The sequence below is a fragment of the Sus scrofa genome, chromosome 18, assembly GCF_054392235.1.
Source record: "Sus scrofa isolate SSC_HxYL_T2T_F1_AM1 chromosome 18, Sscrofa_HxYL_maternal_Yorkshire_Landrace_v2.0, whole genome shotgun sequence".
NCBI classification, from domain to species: domain Eukaryota; kingdom Metazoa; phylum Chordata; class Mammalia; order Artiodactyla; family Suidae; genus Sus; species Sus scrofa.
Window position 1 is genome coordinate 34490794 of NC_139400.1, and position 23832 is coordinate 34514625.

At 41.3% G+C, this 23832-nt stretch overlaps 1 protein-coding gene and 1 long non-coding RNA gene across 4 annotated transcripts in view; one reads left to right on the top strand and one right to left on the bottom strand.

Annotated features, from left to right (window-relative positions):
- Positions 1-206: 206 nt before the first annotated feature.
- On the bottom strand, positions 207-12152 carry WNT16 (Wnt family member 16). 2 transcript variants are annotated; one of them, XR_014834414.1, is made up of 5 exons: positions 11883-12152; positions 11475-11716; positions 9382-9668; positions 3907-4008; positions 207-2472 (listed from the first exon to the last, which is right to left on the bottom strand). XR_014834414.1 is itself a non-coding variant. In XM_003134736.5 (4 exons), exons 1-4 carry the CDS (start codon positions 11975-11977, stop codon positions 2008-2010), a joined length of 1089 nt encoding a protein of 362 aa, XP_003134784.2. In that variant the 5' UTR covers positions 11978-12152; the 3' UTR covers positions 207-2007. The 2 variants fall into 2 exon arrangements, 1 of the variants encoding a protein (XP_003134784.2); XM_003134736.5 differs by lacking the exon at positions 3907-4008.
- LOC146394974 (uncharacterized) overlaps positions 11225-23832 on the top strand; it is a 52720-nt gene continuing 40112 nt past the window's right edge. The window contains exons 1-3 of one of the 2 annotated variants that reach the window (XR_014834416.1): positions 11225-11616; positions 12196-12293; positions 22608-22651. This is a non-coding gene — a long non-coding RNA (uncharacterized LOC146394974). The remainder of the gene's footprint in view (positions 11617-12195; positions 12294-22607; positions 22652-23832) is intronic. The other variant, XR_014834418.1, reaches the window with a different exon arrangement.

The window sequence follows — 23832 nt, forward strand, 5'->3', positions numbered from 1 at the left end:
CAGTGGGTTAAGGATCCGGTGTTGCCATGAGCTGTGGTGTAGGTCGCAGACGCAGCTTGGATCCCGTGTTGCTGTGGCTCTGACGTAGGCTGGTGGCTACAGCTCCGATTAGACCCCTAGCCTGGGAACCTCCATATGCCGTGGGAGTGGCCCAAGAAATGGCAAAAAGAAAAAAAAAAAGAAGAAGAAGAAGAAGAAGAATATTCTTTCTTTGTCCATTTTGAACTTAGAAAATCTATTTTTTTCTATATGATACTGAAATATTTAACAATTCATAAAAACATAAGCATTTACATTAAAATACAACCTTAAATATAGCCCTGTAATTTTCACCAGGAACTTTGTAAAATATGATGAATATACATGCATGAATACTAAAACAAACAAACAAAAAAACATTCAACTTCACATGGAAATGCAGCATCACATACAACATAATAAATATCCAGGATATCAAATCCACAAATTGATCATTCTTCTGATTTAGACTCTTTTTTACCAGTTAAGACTTTTTTTTACGATATAATTTATTATAATAACCTTACAAGTTAAACACAACTAATTAAAAACAGAAATCAACTAATCTGACTGCTGAAATAAAACAATTATCAATATATCACAGCATATTTTAATCTATAACATATAAAACTGCCATTTTGGCAAGAAATATGCATCCATATAACTAACTGCTCAATGAACTTCTTTTTCAATGTGTATAAAAAGTCAGACTTAATAGTATGAAAGGAAACAGAAGCTAATATTATTTCTGAGATAATTTTATTACCTTAGCTCTCGGGCTTTGGCAATAAATATCTTAAGTTTCAATATATATCATATAAGTTAAATACAGGATTTACAAAATATAAAAAGTTTTAGCAAAATACTATACAAAATACTGTCTTTACACTTTGAAAGTGTGCTTTTCGTATTATAATGTAGGAGAGCCCTTTATAGTTTTACCTCTACTTTTCCTGCGTGCTTTCAGGATCTCTTCCTCTCTTGGTTGAAATATTGAGCTGAGTTTTTAATAGTGGAAAGCGGTCTATAATGAAAGCGCGAAGTCAAAGATCAAAGGTTGCTATATACCTTACTGATATTTTTCTAGATAAATTCCCTGTTAAAAGTCACTTAAACTCCAAATCATACATTTTACTTTTTACATTTTGTTTCTCTCATGGTGTCACTAAATATCTCTAACGAATACTTTTTAGAGATGGTGTATCACTTATGAAGATTCTTTTTAATTACCTTTTTTCTTATGAAAGGGTAAGTAGGCACCTACCATTTCTGCTAACTTGTTAACCTCTTCTGTTTCTACACACAAACAGTATGATTTCTTCATAAAAAATACTGAGAGGAGGTCCTGCTGTAATGCCGTGGATTAAGAATCTGACTGCGGTGGCTTGGGTGGCTGCAGAGGCGCAGGCTCCATCCCCACCCAGCTCCATGCAGTGGGTTAAAGGATCCAGCTTTGCTGCTGCTGCTGCTGCTGGGTGGGACTCAATCCCTGGCCCAGAACTTCCATATGCCCCGGGGGATCAATTAAAAAAAAAAAAAAACTGAGCGAATAAATGAGATTCATGTTCAGTGCTGCTCTAAGAGGTGTCTTTTAAAAAATGACAGTATTCACCCACCACTATTGAGTTCCATAACTGAGTTCCAAAGACGAGAGTCTCCTCCCTTGTATGCACCAGGTCTCTGGGCAAGAAAGTGCTTTTCTGTTCTTTCTAGCTTAGGACACAGCTTTTTCTTCCTTGTCTGTCAATACATATATTCCCCAAACCGCCAAAAGAATCTTCAGAACTTTAGGATCCCAAGAAAGGCACATGCTCAGTGTATGCTCGGACATCCAACAGGTAAAGGGGCCTCTGAGAGGCTGGAGGACCTGGGGAATCCAGAGAGGCAGGAGTCAACTTCGGGGACCCTGCACAGTGGGAGGCGCCTCTGGGAGGTGCTCCTGTGGTGGGTCCCTCAGTGAGGACTCTTGCCCAAGGCTGAATGGAGTGACTACTTGCAAGTGTGGACGTCAGTCATGCTTTCACACCTCCTGCAACGGACGTAGCAGCACCAGATAAACTTGCACTCGCATCTCTCCACGTGCCTGACTACGTGAGTGTTGTAGCCTCTGCCACAGCAGAGGAGGTTACAGCCACCCGCACCCTCTGAGGTGCGGTTGCACTCCCTGCCCTGGGTCCCTGGGATCCCTAGTTTCTTATCCTCTACACAGTAATTGGGAGATTTATTAACGTAGAGCAGATCATCCTTGCGGATGGGTATTTTCCTCTGATCTTTGTCTCTCCTGAGCATTTTCTTCTTTATCTTGTCTGAGATTTGGACGCTGTTTTCGTATTTGTCCTTCAACAGATGGCCAATCTTTTCAAAAGAAGACATGGTTTTCCAACACGTTTTCACAGCACAGGAGCCGGAAACTCCGTGACACCGGCAGTCTAGTGACATCAGCTTGGCGACAGCCTGTAACCAAGAGGAATTGCGTTAAACATCATTCTTGAAGTGTTGTGCTCGACAGCAGAACCCCGACCAGCTGCGTCACTTAACTTTCTGGGTCTGTTCCCTCCTAAATAGAAACCGTGATTATACATTTTAATAAAAATGAAATAAAAATCATGTAAAAATACATCAGTTAAAAATAAGATAATAATTTTAAAATGGTTTTGGACATAAAGGAGCTTTTAGACTGCTTAGAATTCAAATGTTGTGTCTTTCTATTGACCCCCACAGAGCAAACGTTTCCAAGACTAATGTCAAGTAGAAAGCCAGGGCGTTCCTGTTGTGGCACAGTGGAAACAAATCCCAACTAGCATCTATGAGGATGCAGGTTCAATCCCTGGCCTCGCTCAGCAGGTCAGGAATCCGGCGTTGCCATGAGCTGTGGTGTAGATCGAAGATAGGGATTGGATCCAGCATTGCTGCGGCTGTGGTGTAGGCCAGCAGCTACAGCTCCAATTTGACCCTTAGCTTGGAAACTCCCATATGATGTGGATGCGGCCCTAAAAAAACAAACAAATAAACAAAAGAAGTAGCAAGCCAGGCGAACAGCAAAGTGAAGCTACTTTTATTTTGAATCTGTTGTTAAACTCTGGGTTTGAAAGTATATTCCTTCCTGCCTCTGATACCGGATACCATTCCTATTAGCACTTTGCTCCTCCGTGTGGTTCATGGATCAACAAACCAGCAGCATTTGTGAGAAATGCAGACTCTCGGGCTTCCCTCCAAACCTACAGAATCAGGATCTGCATCTTAATAAGATCCTGCACATAGAAACACCTGTGAAACTTTGTAAATAACCAATGCTCAAATCCCTGAGATTCTGATTTAATTTGTCAGGTTGGGGTCCAGGCTATGATATCTCTATAAAGCTGCTCAGATGATGCCAAGGGCATCCGGGGAAGAGATCTACTGAACTGAGAGTCTTCAGGTCTGATCACTGTAAAGGTCAGTTACATTCACGGGAGGTTAAGGGGACATGCTATCCCCTGGTCACAGAGCACGTGAGAATCACTGACTAATCAACTTAAGTTTGTCAAAAAGAGAGGGGGCTGGAGAGTGTTGTTGCTCCCAGGACATTCTTTCCCGCTTCTGGAAAATTAATTCAAAGTATACATCCTATTCTTGATGGATCCGTAGCACCATCTTAATGCAGACAAGTGATCATATTTATGTGATTTTCCAATTCTAAGTCCAGAGTTATTCTATTCAGTCTGAGGAATGAAAGGAGATTACATCCATCTACAAGAGCCCACTCACTGACACACATCAGGTCAAAATAAATGCCCTTTTTTCCCTGAAGAAGAAGGTGCAGTCAGAGTTGAGCTAAAATTTCAAATGGAGCTAACAGGGCAAAAACAATGCAGAGATTTCAAAAGTTTTAGCGTTCTAATGTCTTACCTACTGGCTCAGTCGGCATAACTTCCTTCAATCCCCAGAGGATGGCAGAGCAGATTAATAAATCGCCAGGACTAACTGCAGGGTTGACGTTCTGTCAACATACTGGGTAAGATAAAAAAATGGATCTATCCATTCAATACTTTGGAAATGATGCGTATAATCTCACCAAAGAAAGGAAAAACTCCACAGCTTAAATTCCACTTGCAGTTCTTAACAAGACTATAACATGACAGGGGTTTATACTTTCTTTGCTCTTTTGTACCAAATTGGACATTGACATATTTGTGGAATGTAACATTTCCTAATAACTTAAAGTTTCTGATCTAATGAGACAGAGTATTTCAAATAATTTATTATATTTGCAGCCTTGAATGAGAGCATATGGTATTGATTTGGACAATACTCAATACTTTTTATGAGTGTTTAAAATAATAAACCAAATAACATTTAAATACCGTCCTGTCTAGAATATAACACATGTGCTTTTTTTTTTTAAAGTCACAAAACCAAGAAGCGAAGGGATATATCTATTTCTTATTATCTCAGGTAAAATCTACCTTTCAATGATAGGAAAACAAAGTTAAAAAGTATAACACACCAGCTTATGTGGTTACTTTTTTTGGCATTGGATATTCACAAATCCTTCAATTCTTTAAAATGTCTCCGGGCAAATAAATGTTCAAAATAATGCAATCTGCCTACTTTTGTTCATATTTAAGTGCCCAAAGGATATGAGAAAGAGGACTCAATCAGTGCTAAGTAATAACAAAACAAATTGTCCAAAGAAAGCCAAAAAGCTAAGAAGGTACATTTATGCATTTAAACCTGATCACCCGTTCGTTCGTTCATCGTCATTTAGGGATATAAAGCTGCCTCTTGCTCGGGTTCTTGACCGAGGAGCTGACTTTTTCTTTTATTAACCAGTTCAGACATCACGTATAGTGCTGCCGACTTGCAAAGCTTGGAAGACAGAATGAAATGTTTACCAAATACTCATGGAATAGTTGGTCTAGCTCACTTGAACCGTTTTAACTCATCCTCTACCAGTAATCCGAATCAGGATAAAACAATAAAAACCACCTTCTGAAACAGAAGCGTCACTGCCAGGAAGTCAGGGGTATTGGGAGACCTTGAGCTGGCTGGGTTTTCCTCCAGTTCCGCAGCCTACAGCAGTGTAAGTCCACAAAAGTGACACAATATTGCACAGGTGTGAAGGATAAAAGAGAAGACCGATTTTTGAACCCTGGGATATCACCTGCTGAATTTGTATCAGAATTGGGGGGAGATTTTCCTGCCACAGAAAACTAGAAATCCTTAAATATCGGGAGTTAACTAAAATTTCTAGAGATGACATTTTTAAGAGGCTTTATTCTATTATCTTTCAATTCTTTACATTTTGCCCTTAACAGTAAGTCTAAGAAAAGAAATGGCATTTTATTATATATGTGTGTATATGTGTGTGTGTATATATATATATATGAATATACATATTCGAGCATGCAAAGCAGACTTCTGCAAGGAAAAGAATCCCAATAACTTGGCATGCAATTGAAATGATTACACCCCTGTAATAATCCAAGTAAGAAACTTGGATGAATAGGGATAAAATAAAGCAATGTAATCAATTACCACTGGGAGAATTTGATGAAATGCAGAGTTCAAGGGCAGATAATAGCCGGGCAGACACACACACACACACACACACACACACACACACACACACACACACACGGAATTTAACTCTGCAAAGCTTAGCGCTTCTCAGAGCACATCTTCATAAATTAGTTTACTCTATTTAGTTTTATAGGAGGAAATACCTTGCATGGAGTAGGTAGTTAATGGACATATACTTGTCTATTATTCCAATTTTACAGAAAAATAAATAGCCTGGTTAAGACACTTGTCTTCCATAAGAGAAGTTGGTGGTATATGATATAAAATCTTTATATGCAGCAGGATGATTCTGGAAGAACAGAGAAAAATGAAAGTGGAAAATACAAATATACTTGAGCAAATTGCATGAACACTCCAAAGAAACACGTTATGGAGCTTTTCAGCCTTTCTGAGTGGTCGCGATAGCACAGTCATTTTCTAAGAGGAAAAGTGAGAAGAGCAGGCAAATAAGCTGCGTGTGGTTATGAGAAAATTCCTTTCTCTACTTAGCTGAGTTGTTAAGGTTTATAACGATATTAACAGAGGAATGTTTTATTAACTATTGCAAACAGATGTGCACATTTTGGTAGAATATTTTTAAACTATGGGAGAGCATTTGATCCACTGGGCTCCCTGTGTTAAGTTTTGATTTGATAAATTTCTGACGAAGTGAAATAAGAAAGATATATCATTAATACTCAATATAAAAAAAGAAACTTTGAAAAGTGGTCTAAGGAATGACTGGTCCCATAATCCTGACTCAGAGGTAATGTAGCTGGCAGTGATTGTTTTCCAGAATATTGCTTTATCCAAACTTTACAGAAATGACAAGGAAAAAAAAACTGTTATGGAACATTTTGGGATGTTTCATTTTGTTGACAATCGGATGATCTGTTTAAGTTTTCATGACAACAGTGACATAGGTTGTAATTCCTCTTCCTTTGACCTATTTTGTCCCTTTCAGTCCAAAAAATATATTTGAACCTGCTGAAAGGCAAAACATTTATGTATTGTTCAAGAACTTATAAATATTCTTGAAACAGGTCAATGAAATTCTGGGGTCGGGCCCGTCCCACTTTTTTGAGTTACTCATCATAAAACAAATTACGGGGTAGGGAAACTTAAAAGTTTATGAGGTGGACATGGGGAGAATGGAAATATTTTAAGCACACCAAAAGAAATACCCATAAATATTCCAAGTCACATTATTCCCAGAAGTTCTGCCCCTGGAAGACATCACATCATGCAGCTGGCCAATCACCGTTCGGCAACATTATTCTTGGAGTCATAACTTTAGGAATGGTGTCAGAAACCAAGTGGGAATTAGAGTATTTAAGGTCAGTGGTTAGAAAATCATCTATCCTGCTCACAGCACTACTAAGCGCCAGTACCCACATGTCTCTGAACACTTTCCTACGTTTGGAGTTTGGGATTTTGAGACGAGGGGAAAATCAACTCAATTGAACGCAGACCTTGAATCTTAGTCAGAAGATTATGCCTATTAGATTAAAATCCTAATTGCCAATATTGAAAATGTAGTTGATTGTTTTCCATGCTAGATAATATCTTGGAAACCTGGCTGATTTTTGTTGTTGTTGCGGTAGTAGTGGTGGTGGAGGTGGTGGAGTTTGGCCACCAGTGGAAAGAAAAATATTAAAATGTTTTGAATTGTAATACTTCATGAGAAAAGACCAACAAAAACATCAATGTAGTAACCCTCCAAATATCCAGGTAATACTTTGTGATATTTTAAGATTCCATCTAGGCCAATGTGGGAAAAAAAAATTTAGCAGAGAAAACTCTGAAATTTATACAAAATGTACATACCTACAGGCTGAATTATTTTCTGTATAATTAGAATAATAGAAAAAAACCTCAGTAATTTGAGGAGATTGTTTTATTGCCAACAAATAGTGGATTAAAACTGATGCTGAATAGTTATATGTTTTTAATAAAATCAGATATAAATAATAGTTTAAGATCAAAGTTAATAGTTACAGAGGCGAATACTGCGACCTAATTTGAAGAAACACACAAGAAAGAATAAAACCAAATTGCTGCCTAATATTACTAACAAAAATATATTTTAGCATACTTTAGGGCTTTTCATAAGTTCAGAGATAACTTTACTCAAAAGAATGAATTATAACATGAACTCCCAAGTTTTGATTTCTGGTTAAACTTTTTTAAGTCTCTGAATGATTAAAAAATATGTAAGGTCTAAGTTGATAATAAATATTCATTTAATTGTTTGTTCTTTAAATATATTAATTTGACTTGATGTTTTCCTCTAGTTTAAATTTAGAGTTTTAAAGAACATATGTAACTTACATTTAACCTTTTACGTTAATATATTAAGAAACAGTAAAAATGCCCTTATTGAATATAATTTAAATTGAAACAAAGATTCATAGATTCCTCTATTTTTTTTTAATGTAAAACATTGAGAAAAGACATGTGCATAACTATGGTGTTAGCAAGAATTCTTTAGTGAGATAAATTAAGTTTTAAAATTTTGAAACAAAAATATGAAAAGCGTATGAAGTTATTTTCTGACTTCCCTATTTCTAATTTTCTATTTTGCATCAATATTCAAATTGAACTGAATATTCAAATTCAAATTTGAAGTGTTGCAGTGATATACTTATTGAGTTTTCAGTTTTTGTATTTTAAACCGAAGTGGTTAAGCAAAGAAAACTGTTCAGATATTCTGAGCGGGTTGCATTTATTCACTTGCCAAAATGTAAAACAAATGCAGCAGATACTTTATATATTCCTGAGAGATGCCGTAACTTGTTTTAATTTATTGCAGGAGAATGTGGCAGATTGCAATGACTACTCTGGGACCTTTACATGTTATTGGATATTTACAATAATATAGGATATGTGATGATATTCCCGCCTTGAAAAGATTATTACAAAATAGAAAAAAAATTCCTTAGAGAAGTTTTGATTTCTTTTGGAAAGTCACTATGAATTGCCAAATAATTCAACTATGTGGTAGAATTCAAACCTTACTGTGTCAATACTCATTAAGGTAAATATATAAAAGTAATATTAAGGTACAAATTTACTCCATGTTAACATTTATGTAAAAAACAATTCATCAAAGAGATTAATTAGATGGTGATTCTTCAAATTATCCTCTCCCTAAATCTTTAATATGTCTATATTTTAAAATATCCATATATTTAATATAGCTAAGGTTTCTTTACCTTTATTTGTATGTATCAGTTTTTACAGTGAATCTACATTGCTTTATAATAACTATTTGCCTCCAATAAATTTATAAGTCTTTTTTTACAAAAAATTTTAAGTGAGTTGTATATTCTCTAATGTATTTGAGAATGTTTACTAGAGGAAGTAGAGACAGAACTGATAATTTCTTTAAATGCCATCGCCAACTAAAAAATAGATTTAAAAAATAATGAAAATTCAAATTTGAGAAAATGAAATGTGATTCACCCCCATTAGAAAGGCAGATCCTAGAGGTCTTATTCCGGCTCTTCAAATAACCAACTAAGGTTGCGGATTCAAAGGACCAACGGGCACTTGACATAATTGGTGTTTTAGGTGTACAAAACATACAATCACAAATACATTCTAGAAAAAGATTCAGTTCACATCAGATGGAAACTTAAACTGAATCAATGTGGTTGGCACAGACTCATGAAAGTATATATATATATGTGTGTATATATATATATTCTTAGGCCATCAAGTGTTTGGTTTCAGGCCATTTGGTCAGATTGATCCAGAAGTGTAATCCTAATGTTAGTTACCTAAAGGCACTGGATTTCCATTCCATTTTCTAATACGTACCTGCCTTCCAGCTTCATTGTTATGTAGGTTCATTGCTAACAGTACTTTGCTCTCTTTTCCCGTGGTGTTTCTGATGGGGAAATCTAGGAACCTTCTGCTGAACCACATGCCATACTGAACATCATCAGAGCAGCCCCCCCAGTGCCAGCCTTCACTCGCTGAGCCGCCATTCTGCAAGGTGGTGTCACAGGAACACTCCGTCATGTTGCCTGCACTACATGACCTGGTCACAGAATGCACCAGGCCTGCAGCCATCACAGCATAAATAAATGCTGTTTCCTTGGTGCCTAGAATAAAAGATAAATTGCTAAATGAAAGAGCTGTACCATACTCTGTGTTCATAACAAAGCCTCCTATTTAGCCTCTTATCAGGAAAGCAACTTTGCAACTGCCTACAATGGATGCCTTAACAAGTACATATTTAGAAAGGACAATTTCATAGTCTCATCTTTTAAAAAAAGCAGCGCTAATTTTCAATTTGATTTTCCTACACTGTGTGTTATAAATTATCCTCACATCTTTAAATCATGTTTATTTTTAAAATTTCAAACATATGTCAGCACTCAGCTCGGCTCTTAATAAACAATAAAAATTCAACAAATATGCGTTGAATTTAAAATCCCTTGTATGGATATTGTAAATAGTAATACATGCCCAAAGGAACACAGCTTATCTTTCTGTTTAAATTTAAGATGAGTTATCACAAAACACAAGCTGAAAATTTTGTTTGTATTAAAAAATACATGTCAGAATGCAAATTAAAATTAAGACCAAAAACAACCAGGAGATAAATGTCAGAGTTTACTTTCACAGCAAAGACTGATTTTTTTTTAGGATATTGTGAATAACCACATTAATATGAAAGTTAAATGTTGTATCGCTACATTTCTATATAGTATTGTATCCTCTTACAGTATTAAAGGCAATGAAAGTTAATTGAAATGTCATCAGAAAAGAAAAAAAAGAATTGTTATGGAAAACTACGGAATATTGAATATGGATTTAACACACCTGCAGTGGAGTTTGAGCTAAAATCTTTGACCGCTAAAGTCCCATTAAAACATTAATAAAATGGATTAGAAGGGATTCAGCAGGCAACTTTGTTTTCTTTGGAGATGTTTAGATTGGAGTAGAAAAGTTATCGTGCTGCTGTCCAATAAACCTTTTCAACAACTGATGCCTCTGCATTTCAGCAACTGTAAAGAAAGAACACATCCTCTTCTTTTTTTCCCTGCAGGAAGTCAGGGCTCTTTCGGAAGGGTGTGCCGGCCAAAACGCAGCGGGGCAAAAGCGATGCTTGGGCGGCGGTGAACATAGGGACCCGGCGGGGAAGGGTCAAAGGTGGAGGGGGAATGGAAATGAATGTGAAAAACAACCAGGAATCTTCAAGGGCCCAGGTCCTGAAATCCTCTGAATCTGCTGATATCTCTGTACTTTTATCCCTACGGAGTGGCCAGGCACGTGGAAGAGGAACTTTGTTTTACTGCAGTTTCCCGCGCCTCGGGTGAGAACTTAAGAGGAAGAGGTAGAAAGAAAAGAACGGAGGACAGACCCAAGGTGGTCGTGGCTGGAGTGAGCCTCACCTGGCGTTGTCCGGGACAACCCATTAAAATCGTCATTATTCCGTCTACCGGGTGCTCCGAGGAGCCAGCCAACGTGGGGCTTCGGAGCAATTAGCCACTTGTCCAGGGCTCGGTGTGCGCAGTGGAGCTGCTTAAATCAAAGCAGATGCGGCAGCGGCATTCCCTGCTGCCGGCATCATGTTTCTCCAGCTGGTCACCCACGTAGGGGGGCGCTACGGGGTCCGAGGGGTCGGCTGGGTGGAGTGTCAGAGTTTTTCTCCAACTCCGGCCCGGCGCCGCGGGAAGGAGGAAGAGCCACAAGTTCACGCGCCCCGCTTTGGACCTGGGGAGTCACCCCTTCTAGGACCACACCTGCACCCGGGTCAGGCTTCCGTCGCCCCCAATTGTCTTCCACTAAAGGACCTCTCTGGGAATTTACAGATCGACAGGATCACGCAAGCACTCTCTATTTACAGGAACTGAAGGACTTGCCCTCCGTCCCGCACCAGCCGCGAAGGTCCCGGGACTCACCGCTGCTCAGCTCGTAGCCGAAGAGGGGGCTGGTGCCCTGCTGGGAGGCGGTGGCCACCAGGCAGTTCCATCTCTCATGTTTGAACTGGCTCCTGCATTCCTGGATGCCCAGGCGGGCACCCTCGCGGATGCTCGGCAGCAGGTACGGTTTCCTCTTGCACAGCTCCTTCTGGCGGCTGTTCAGCGGCAAGTTGGCGCAGCCCAGCTTCTCCGGAACCCCAAAGGAGGCGATGCCCAACCACCTGTAAGACACAGCCGCCCCTAGCGTAAGCCGCCGCCCTGCTCTCTTCCTCAATCCCAGATATTTACCCGAAAATTAGGTCACCAGCCCTAGGGTACTCGCCTCTTCTCCCCGGCCTCTGGGGAAAGTTCTCTGAGGCTGGGCACCCGTGCTGCCCCCATACTCACATCCAGTTTCCTTGGGCTCCGCAGGGAAACAGCGCGAGCAGGGCTGCCCACAGCGCGCACAGGCGGGACAGTCCCAGGAGCGCTGCTCTGTCCATGGCCCCCGCATGGAGTCCCCCCACCGCAGCCACTCCTCTTCGACCCTCCCCGTCCAGAGGCCTGCCAGGCCAGAGGTCAGTTCCTCAGCACCAAGTGGTCCCTCGCCTCCTTTCTCCCAGCAGACAACGTTAAAAAAAAAAAAAAAATTAAAAAAAAAAAAAAAAAAAAAAAAAAGGTCAGCCGCAGGGGCTCTCAGCAGCTGTCCCCTCGCTTGCAGGGAGCAGCGTGAGGAGGTTGAAAAAGTAGCTTGGGACCCTCCTCCCGCGCGCGGTCGGAGATGTGCAGGAGATGCGGGAGCGCCCGTCGCATTCCAAGGTGAGAAACTTCTGTTGGTGCAGCTCGGTCTCCATCGCCCCCGGCCTCTCCTCCCATCTCCTCCCCCTGACCGCGCCGAGAGCCTGATTGGCCCAGCAGCGGCCCCTCGTCGCATCATCCCGGGACCTCAGGCTCCCATTGGCTGAGAGCGGGCTCCGCGGGGGGCGCTCGGCCCCCTCCCCCGACAGCCGGTCCAGACCCCTTGTTCCCGACCTTACCTACTGTCACAGTCTCCTGAGAGCGGGTATCTGGGTGTGTGTGGGGAGGGGGTGGGGGCGCTATTGATCCGACCCGAAGACTGATGGGGGGCTTCCGTCTTAGCAGCCCTGAGTGCAGGCACGGGTTGAAGGTGGGACCTGTGAGTTCCACCCACCCTAGTCGCATTTGGATTAATTACCTTCTGGGTGGAGTGGCTGGAAAATAAACCCCGTGGACTTCCTCTCCTTCACCTCACAGGAGAATAACCTTTTTGAGTCAGAGTTGGTCCCAACGAAATTGACTTTTCGTCACTGACGCTCGACGTGTCAGGAGACTTTTAGAGAATGGGCGAAATGCTGTCGAAGATCGTTATCTTCTGGGCAGGCATTTATTTCTTTAAGCAAAGGGGAGAGTCTAGCCTAGCGTCTAACCTATGGTTTTTAAATTGTGTTAGGGGATTTCGTTTTGCCGTTCTGTCTTATTTTCTGCAGTCCTCGACACTGTCAGAAGACGGGAGGCAGAGAGCAAAGGAGTGCAAGCCAGCTGGTTGTGTTCTTTCTCTTCTTTCCAATGCCTGTCATGTCTCTCTTGGAGGCTTGGGACAGGGCTACACGAAGACTAATTTTTAAAACTTACTTATGAGACGTGTAGTGTGCTGTGGGAATTCATGAAGACGAGATTCCTTCCCTGAAGGGTACATACAGAGTAGCCCTGGAGACAGGTCTAAAACAAAATAACTTGAGATTGTCCATAAAAGAGACTAGAATCCAGCAAGCTACTCTTTGGAGGGAAGAGTTAGGAAGCAGGAGAATATTCTGGTGCCTGGCAGTTTAGGAAGGTTAATTAACTAATGTTGTCCAGGTTCCAGGATAGAAGATCTCTGGGCAAAACTCTGAAGGCAGTTGGGAGATGCTTAGCTGTGGTATCAGAAAGCCTTGTCTCACCTAGTTCATGACAGCAACCCTTTCTGAGAAGCGTCACCTGCTCTCCAGAGGACTGCTGAAATGTTATTAAATTCTCAGGGTGGATATGCCATCTTAGTGGGTTCCGAAATCCAGGCTTACTCAAACTAAAGCTTTATTTTATTTGCGTTATCTTCAAATAAGGCGCTTTATTTGCACCATGTCTCCTCTATCAGCCCAGAGTAATAAAAGCTCCCTGAAATTCCCATCCTATCCCATTCATTCCTTTATCCAACAAATATTTATTGAGCGAACACTATGTACCAGGTCCTAAAGCCACATTGTAATTTTTAGAGAGTCAAGTTGATGATAGGGTGTAGTTACTGATCCAGAAATATTTTGGCTAATGGCTCTGAAAATCAGAGCCTTCATCCAAGCTTACTTTATTCTGTGAGCTTCTCCAGGAGGGATCATGGAGCAGTCTCTGCTGTCCCCCTGCCATGGGGGCCCGGTACATGAGATCCTGGTTTTGAACATAATTTACTGAACAAATTAACATGGCAAGGAACACCCTGAGCAGATACCTAAGCGGCCTAAACGGGGAAACTGGAGAAGAGGCTTTCTTGGCAGAGGAACTGGGGAGGAACTGGGGGAGTGGTGAGCGTGAACCCTTTAGGTTGATTTTTTTGAGCCAAACATGATCGATGTTTTAAGGAAGTTGCTGAATTTTTGTTATTGATAAAGCTATACTGAGCCTCTATTATGGGATAAAACCCCTCTACTATGGGATAGCACTGAGCTAAATGGCAGTGGAGTTCAAAGCCCAGCTGGCAAGACAGACAAGGGGGCAGGTAATCACAGCCAGTGCGATGAGTAGGGGAAGGATAGTGGGCCGAGAACCCACACTGGGAGTCAGGGGGAGGATATTTAATCTAGTTTGGGAGTGGGTCACTTGAATATTGCCTTCGTTGTGACTCTAGGGATCAAGCACTGTCCAGGCATCCGGATAAAGCTTTAGAGGGGCACTCAGAGGATTCTCTGCTTAGAGTCTAAGACCACTGATCCACTAGCTTCAAATCCGAGACATAGTTTCAGGGCCTGGGTGGTCCTGCCCCTTTTCTGTATCTTCTAGGGCCCTAGGAGTGACTCTGTGCATGCCTTTAAAGCAGAAGACACTCACTTCCAGGAGTTAGTCCAGCTGAAGAATTAAGCTTCTCATTCAATAAGCAGCCATTTGAGTGCTTATCGTGTCAGGTGTCGTGAACAGGTGTTGTGCACTGAGAGCCTACACACCTCTTTCTGTCTGTCTGTCTTTTCTCTCTTGGCACAATGTTTCGAACCCCCCAGATGGACATTTATTTCATAGATAAAGAAATCAATTTGGAGAGATCAAAAAGAACTTGCTCAAGGAGTTACCATTGTGGCTCAGTGGGTTAAGAACTTGACATGGTATCTATGAGAATGCAGGTTCGAACCCTGGCCTCACTCAGTGGGTTAAGAATCTGGTGTTGCAAGTAGCAGGGCAGGTCACAGCTGCGGCTCGGATGTGACATTGCTATGGCTGTGGCATAGGCCTGCAGCTGTACCTCCAATTTGACCCCTAGCCTGGGAACTTCCATATGCCAAAAAGAAGAAACAAGGAGTTCCCATCGTGGTTCAGTGGAAATGAATCTGACTAGGATCCATGAGGACTCAGGTTCAATCCCTGGCTTTGCTCAGTGGATTAAGGATCCAGCATGGTTGTGAGCTGTGGTGTAGGTCACAGATGCGGCTCGGATCTGGCATTGCTGTGGCTCTGGTGTAGGCCAGCAGCTACAACTCCAATTCAACCCCTGGCCTCGGAACCTCCATATGCCTTGGGTGCGGCCCTAAAGATACCAAAGACCAAAAAAAAAAAAAAAAAAAAAAAAAAAGAAAGAAAGAAAAAGCAAAACAAACAACAACAACAAAACTTGCTCAAGGCCACTCAGCTAGAAAGTAGTTGTCAAAAATCAATCTTCTTTTAAAGGCCTTGCTCTTTACAATGTATTGCTTGCATAGCCTGATGAAAAAGCACTGGCTTTTTTGGCCACATCCCGGTCACTGGCCTCAAGGTCTAAATTTCTCCTTTGTGTCCCATGGATCTTTACGTTCATAGGTCTCTCTGTCAAAAGAGTAGTTCTGTTTCTTGAAGATAAACGAAAACCACAATGAGTGGGTGGGTGTCCTAGAAAGGTCTCCCTGAGGTCGTGTCTCTCAGAGGCAGACGGTGGTCCACAGGGACCGGCTTCTCTTTCCCCACTCTTTGCTGTCCGTTCTTTGTGGGCGGGAGAGGAACCCTGGTGGGAGCACTGGGCTGAGTTGGGTGACTGGGCTTTCCGTCAGCAGGTTATTTTCTTGGGCAGTCAGTTGCAGTTTTGATCCCCAGCTTTCTCACCTGTAAAATGATCTAAACTCTTTGGGGGGCTGAATCTCTAACTTTTTGATTTTCCTCTCCTTCCTTCCTGGAGGGAGGTGGTATGTGTGGTCATGTGGGGTTGTGTACGTGTGTATGTGGGGTGGGGGAACTGCATTTGCTCGTGTATTTGCACTCCTCGGAGGAGGAAAGCCTAGCCATTGGCTTTGGCTTCCTGAGAGAAGACTGGCCTCCAGCTTTTAGGGTGGCACAAGCTAGCATTTTTGGCCCCCATCTTGTATCTTCATTTCCACTTTTACATCTAGATTTCAGTGAAAATGAATGATTTTATTTGCAGAAATATTTTAAGACGGTTGAGTTTTAACATCTATTATAATCTTGTCAGGTCACATGTAATTTTATTTAGAAGATGAAAGAAGTTCTTTATCCTGGAATATGAAACAAGGGGGCTCCTTCATAATCTCATTTAATCTCTTAATTTGAAGTGATTCCTCTCTGCTATCATTAGTGGGGATCACGCTCTCTATGTGAAGTTAATGACTGAAATAAATGATGAGCCCACTCAAACATATACACAGCTACACATTTCAAATTGTCTATTTCTTTAGCAGCAAGCAGGACTCTCATTTCCTATTTACTATTTTTGATTTCATAATTTGGAGAGAGGACAAAATATTATCTGGCCAGGAGAACATAACCTCGTACTTACTGTCTTACGCAAGCCTTACAAACTTTAGGCGACTATATCTAAAAAATGTTAAAGATCATACCATTAGTTTTTCGCAAAATGGGGCTGATATCACAGATCCGATGGTCTGAGCCCCGTTAATTAAAATTTGATTAATGCTGTTAAGCAAGGCGCCGTGGGATTCCAAGTTTGCACAGGTTACTGAAGCATCTGTAGCTTCTGGATCCTGCAAGGAGGGGGACTTGAATTTGTTTTCCTAGCAGGGGAAAGGTATTCTGAACAACGTCCTGGAAAAGGGGTTTAAGAGGGCAAGCCAGAGGAAATCTTCATTTCCCTGAAAGAAGCTCTTCTGAGAGATTGAGCCTTTGACCATGGTCAGCTCTGACCAGCAAGTTCAGTTGAACCAAGATAAGCAGCTGGCCTGTGATAAAGTCCGCCTCCCACCCAGGAAAATTGTAGATTATTAGTTGTAGAACCCAGAGGAGGCTGCTCCTTCTGGTAGTTTTCTCTCAGTCCCTGGGAAACTCAGCAAAAAAGTCTGCCTGCACAGATATGCCTTGGACTGTGCCTCTGGCAGTCCATCAGAGGACGAGACTTCTAAGAGCCCTGTTGTAAGAATTTCTGCTGCAGATCACAGAGATTTATGCACTGGAAACTGATACCAGAAGCACCCCAGCTGGTCTTAACTCCCATGATGGAACAGAAGACCAGAGGTGACTTTTTACATAACTGGGTCCTCATCCATTCTATTTTAAATTCCACCTGGATGCGACCAGTGTGGATCGGAGCACAGGCTTGTGACCACTGGCTCTCAGGAGGGGGCGGAGAATGGCATTCTGGGTGTCCTGCTGTCCTTTGGTGGCCTGAAAAGCCCGACTTGAAGCAGCCGAGGAAACACCAGCAACAGAACCAGGAGAAGGAGCGGGAGTTGGTGAAGGATTCTGTCTGGCTTTTTACATTTTCACAACTGTGAAAGTGAAAATTTCTTTGTTTACTTGTCCAAGAAATTAAGATTGAAGAAGCCTCCTTAAACCTTAGTAGAAAGTGGCTTATCTCTGGTGGTATTTGTACTGGTTATGCAATCTTTTCGGAATGAGGGAATAAAAGTAACACATAATCCTTGACAAACGAAAATGGTCACTAATTTATCAAAACTGAAATACATGGAGAATGTTGAATCTTCCCATGCTCCTTTTCAGAATTTTTTTTTTCCTGAATTCTATAAAAGAAAACAATTCAGTTAATAAATAATGATTGATTTTTAATAAGGTATCAAGGAAACTATTTCAAGAATCTGGACTTTCCATTTTTTTGAGTACTATTTATGGAGAGATCACTGAGATGTCTATAAGGGAAAAAAGAATTTTCTCTTTTTTTCTTTTAATTAAAATCGAGCAATCAAACTTTAAGGGAAAAAACTTAGAGGGAAAAGTCATTTAGAAAGAACTGACGGTGTCTGTCTTATTCTAACGGTGGTCTGTGTAATTACATTTCATTGTTGTGATGGAATAAATATCCTGCTGTCAACAAGATGCCAGTCAGAAAATCAGCAAATGCTGAAAATGACTTTGTATTGAATTTAACTATTGGCTATTGTCTTTAAACATTGGCTATTGTCCTCATTCTGGGTGGGCAGCCCGTTGAAGTAGAGTTTATTCAGTCTGGTCAAGCCACAGTTACCCCTTGCTGTTTGTTCACCTTCACACAGAGGTGAATCACATTGAAATTCAACCTTAATTTTGTCACTTTCCTCATTGAAACTTTAAATGATTTACTCCTACCTGAGTTTTAAACCCTTTGGTTTGACTTCTAAAAATCCTTCCATCAGGATTTGTCCAAGCAGTCATTTTTTTTTTTTTGTTAAATTCACTCTCTTTCCTCATACTCTCTCTCCCTGGGCAGCCCATTTTCTTTCTGCCCTTTTCCACAGGCACCATCTCCCTGTTTCTATTTCGATTTCTTAGGAAATACCGACTCCGTGTCTAGAATTTTTGTTTGTTTGATTGTTTCGGCCGTGCCCTTGGCATGCGGAATTCCCCAGGCCAGGGCTCAAACCTGCCCCACAGCAGTGACAACACCAGATCCCCAATCCGCTGAGCTGCCGGGGAACCCCTAGAATTTTTCTTCTTTCTTTTTCTACCTCCCCAAGCCCACCTGGCCATTCTTTAGGTCAGACCACTTCAGAGAGCTTTCCATAGTTAACCATTGTCATGCCTCTCTGCCTAATTTCTACATCCTCTGAGGCACCCACCAGAAAATTTATCACTGAATTTACTTGTGCTTTCTGATGGTTTAAGGTGCCTCAGTGCCACCAATTATATTATAAACCTTTGTTCAAATCAAAGAATATGAATAATTCTTTGGCAATTCCCCCCCCCCCATATTTCCAATAAGGCTGAGTGTGTAAGTGCGTAGTAGCTATTCAAAATGATGGTTGTGTAGTTGCTGTTTTGACAGACAAGGCATCTCTCTTTGTAACACTGGAATGAATGAAGCATAAAGTTGAGAGCTGTCAGCGGTGACATAATCTACTAATTTGCCACTTTTCAACTGGAAATTCGCCATGACTTGTACCTAGTACATTGCATTCGTCGGTGCCACATGGTTTGCACAGTTTCCAAGGGGATCACCAGATGGCTGTGTCTGGAGTATTGGCAGCTTTGGTTTCTGGTAGTGTTAAAATCGGTAAATAAACAGATACTCTTAAATCTTTTTGACCCATCTGTAGCCGTGCCACGTGCTCCTTCCAGGTACCCATGTTGAGCTCTGTTAATAACTCAAACTCTTACTGGAGTTTTCTCCAGAGAGTGCTTTTATTTGAGTAGGCAAGTGCTCAGAACCCAGGAGATTTACGAGGGTTCAGAGACGTAAACACAACTGGCGTAGAAGGTGTGAGGTGTGTTCCAACTGGAGCCCCCTCACTTTCTGTTAATGATTATGGGAAGGGAGGCATCAATACAAAAACAGCCGGCTTCAGGGCTCTCAAGTTCGCAATCTGATGAAGTCTTCTGGTGCCAGACCAACTTTTGGGGTTGTCACATGGCTTAGTGAAGCGGCTTCCAAAATGGGCTGGAAACCACAATATTGATATACTGGGCCAGGTGCCAGAACAGAGCCTGAGTCCAGCCGACTGGGTAAAAGATTCCAGTTGCTACTTTAGCACCAGCGTATTGTCTGGAATCCCCAGGGCACGCTCGCAAAACCAGCCCCAGACAAATAGAGTGGAGCCACTTTTTAATGCTGTTTGGGGGAGAGAGCTAATATTTGCCTTATAGGTTAACTGAGTTATGGCCGGCTTTGGCTGAAAGGAGTTTTCCTTCAGGAACTGATTTGGCCTTCAGCATATCTCAATCTTAGAGTAATTGTTGGCAGTCCGGGGTGGGGTTCAAGGCTGGAATCTTACCCTTGATACTCCCCTCCCCTCCCTGCCCCAGGGGTTCTGATGAATAAAGCATGCACACAGAGAACTGAACTGGTTTGGGCAAAGTATCAGGTTTATTCAGTGTAAGGCTTCTTGGTCGAGCTAGATTATACAAAATGAAGTTTTCTATTCCTTCCCCTTGAATTGAAGACAGCAAGGCTGATCCAATAGATCCACCCAGTCTCATGCTGAGAAACTGGACCTGAGAGAAGAGGCTGGCCTGAAGCAACAGGAAGTGGAGAGGAGAGCTCTGTCTATCCCCACACATCCAGGTCTAGGAAGCAGGGAAGTGGAGCCATCTTACTTTGGAGGTACCCCCTGTTGACACGTACCAACCAACTGGCCACTCTTTCTCCTCACGGGGGGAGTAACCAGTGAGGTGGGGAAATAGGGTACAGATTTCCTCACTGTGGAAGAAAGAAGTGAGACTACAGAAACATTGAAGGTTGTCCTTTCGTCCTTGGGCAGAGAGAGCAAGTTAATCAGTCTGCTACTTACTGTAAAATGTAGCATTCCTGACCTTCAAGACAGATAGGCAGGCAGATGAAGAACCTTAACAGGGAGTTTCCTAGTGGCACAGAAGGCTAAGGATCCCGTGTTGTCATTGCAGTGGCTCCGGTAGCAACTGTGGCGCAGGTTTGATCCCTGGCCCTGAAACTTCTGTGTGCCATGGGCATGGCCAAAAAAGAAAAAAGAAACTTCATGGAAGCTGTAGGCAGGATAATGATGACACAGATGCTGTAGACTGTATTCTGAGAAAAAACAAGCTATGCAGAAAAAGCAAGTTCATCAGAGAAAAGAAGCTACTCAGTGATAATTGGCATCAGGGTAGGGAGTGGTTCGTAGCTGGCACATCCGTGCCCATTGCAGCACTAGGCCCATCTCAGGTGAGTGGTCCAGAAGCATGGTGGGTGGTCTAGAATAATCAATACAAGTTTAGAAAGATTTGTGAGGAGAAGTCACAAAATAAGCAATCAACAGGAGGCTTAACATCGGGAGACTGAATTTGAGAATTCTATTACAATAATGATGTATATAGATATTCATAAAAACGTTGGAGAAATGTTTATTTCACATGCACAATTATTTGCTGATAGGTCACATACATTTTCAGACCAGACAAAACATGTTAGAACTGCTTGTGATGGCATAGAAAAGAATATGCTATATTTTTTTTCAGGATAAGTCATTTGATAACATTCACAATGAAGGGTTATTTTCATTAATTGCTTGCTTTAAGGTGTGTCGACTTGGTATTCAAAAATGAACAAAAGAAAGGAGCTGAAAGTCATAAATATATTTCACAGCTGGAGAAAACAGAGGAACCTTTTAGAAAGATTAAGCTCAGGCAGCATTGCTTATCTTTCTGACTTGGTTTTATGCAGTAGCCTCTTGGAATCTTTCTGCGCCTCTTATCCTTGTATTTAAACTCTATGTACTGTTCAGTAATTTAATCAAGGGAGTACAACAACAATTCAATGGAATTTTGCAAAACAATTTAAATAATATGATCCTCTTACCAAAATTCTCACAATTTCACAGGTTAAAAAAAAACATATACATGACATAATTAAACAATTCTCTAAGTCTTATAATGAAAAACAGCAGTTTCTCACTTTCCCACTTGCTCATATACCCCTCCCCAGAAGTAATAACTTTTAGCTCTTTTAGCTGAATTCTTTTGGTATTTTGCTCCAACATGTTAAATATCACATTTGTATTGCTGCTTCCTAATTTTGAAAATTTTAGGCGTTACCTGTGACGTTCCCCTGCAGAAGCCGAGGATTTGCTGTCTTTCACTGCTCCCCACATCTTGCAAATGTGCATTTCTGTGCTTTATATTCCCAATATGGACATCTCAAAATTGTGGTTAGATCAGCAGTCAGTTTCTATATTATGATGACACATGATGTTATTCATGCCAGGCTATATATTGTGTACTGTGATTATTTTCCTTTTCCTTTCTTGCTCTTCCTCCCTATTTGTCTGGTTTCTATGTGCTTACAGTGAATCCAGCCCCAAACCTCACCAATTTGCTCAATCTCCTCTGATGCGTCCGAAGGTCCATCATTTTTATCTTTTCGCCACAGCGTCTCCCGGTGTCCCTCGACCTGTCCCAGTGCCTCCGTATTTGGTGCCCAGTGTCATCTGTGATCTGCTTTGCTGTCATCCCAGAGATCACATTTGCCTTGTGTCTTGGTAGAAACCTCATTTTCTGACTCATCTATTTCCCATTTTGGGTTCTGTCCCCTGTTCGGGGGCAGCACATCCTCCCTAGCTTCCTAAGAAAGACTGTATGTGAGAAAAACTTTCGGAGAGCTTGCCTGTCTTAAAAGCACTTTATACTATTCTGGTGGTTTGACTAGTATTGAATTCCAGGTTAAGAATAATTTTCTTTTAAAATTTTGAAGACATTTCTCCATTGTTTTCTAGCTTCCATTGTTACTGTTACAACATCAAAATACCCTCTAATTCCAGATCCTCTGTAGATAAATTAATTTTTTTCCTTTGACGTCTTTTGGGATCTTCTCTTTCTCCACAATATTAGGAAATTTCATGTTGGCACGACTAGTTGTGGGGATCTTTTCAGTTGCTCAGACTCTCAGGAGGCCATCTCAATATGAAAAGCATGTTTTTCACTTGTCAGAAGAACATTTTCAAATTGTTTTGTTGATGACTTTCTCTCCTCTATCTTCTTTCTCTTTCCTAGAACCTTCATTTGGTGAATGTTGGATCAACTAACTTTCTGATTCTGTAAGTTTTGCAGCTAATCTGTTATAATTTTTATCTCTTTTTTTCTCTCTAATTTCTGTGAGATTTTCTCAATTGTACTGTGTTTGGTTTGTGTTGAGTTTTTCATTTCTACTACTATGCATGTGTGTTTGTGAGTATGCATTTGTGTGGGCATATGTGTGTGTGCCTCTGTGTGATTTCCAAGAGTCCTTCTTTAAGTTTGCTTTGTGCCCTGTTTTACAGTTAAATAATATCTTGTTGTAATTTTAAAGGTGTGTGATTTCTTTTCATCATTTGGACTATATGATTTGTTTCCTATTACCACTGTTAAAATTCTCACAATTTTAGTGGCTTAAAATCACACACACTTAAGAATTCCCATTGTGGCTCAGTGGTAACGAATCTATTATCCATGAGTATTTGGGTTCAATCCCTGGCCTTGCTCAGTGGTTTAAGGACCCAGCATTGCCATGAGCCTCGGTGTAGGTTGTAGATGTGGCTCAGATCTTGTGTGGCTGTGGCTGGCAACTGTGGCTTCAATTCGAGCCCTAGCCTGGGCACTTCCATATGCCGTATATGCAGCTTTAAAAAAAAAAAAAAGAAAGAAAAGAAAAGAAAAAAGAAAAGCAAAAAAATCACACACACTTATTATGTTGTAGTTCTGAAGGCTAGAAGCCTGTGGTGTGTCAGCAGGGCTGGTTCCTTCTGCAGGCTCTAGGGGAAAATCTAGCCTCTAGATGCTGCCTGCGTTCTTTGGCACTTGGTTGCCTTCCTCGAATCACCTTGACCTCTGTTCCTCTGTCACATCTCCTTCACTGACTCTGACCCTCCTGCCTCCTTTTATAAGGACTCTGCAGATTACATTGAGATCATGTGGGTAATCCAGGAATACCTCCCCTCTCAAGATCCTTAATTTAGTCGTACCTGCAAAATCCCATTTGCCATATAACGTAGCATATTCATAGGTTCCAGAACGTGGGACATTGTATCGGGTTGAGTGGTGGCTCCTCCTAAAGCTATGTCCACTTCCTAATACCCAGACCTTGTGAATGTGATCTGATTTAGAATTTTCTGAAATATATTTCTTTGCATATGTAATTAAATTAAGAATCTTAAACGATATTATCTTGGGAATAGGGAGGGGGGCTAAACCTGATGACTAGAGTCCTTATGAGAGACAGCAAAGGAGGAGACAAAGAGAA

Coding starts and splice junctions, on each gene's coding strand:
- WNT16 (XM_003134736.5), bottom strand. CDS start 11,977: ATGGACAGAGCAGCGCTCCTGGGACTGTCCCGCCTGTGCGCGCTGTGG. Junction 11,717..11,882: donor GGAGCCCAAGGAAACTGGAT/GTGAGTATGGGG, acceptor TGTGTCTTACAG/GTGGTTGGGCATCGCCTCCT. Junction 9,669..11,474: donor CGGCTACGAGCTGAGCAGCG/GTGAGTCCCGGG, acceptor CTTTTATTCTAG/GCACCAAGGAAACAGCATTT.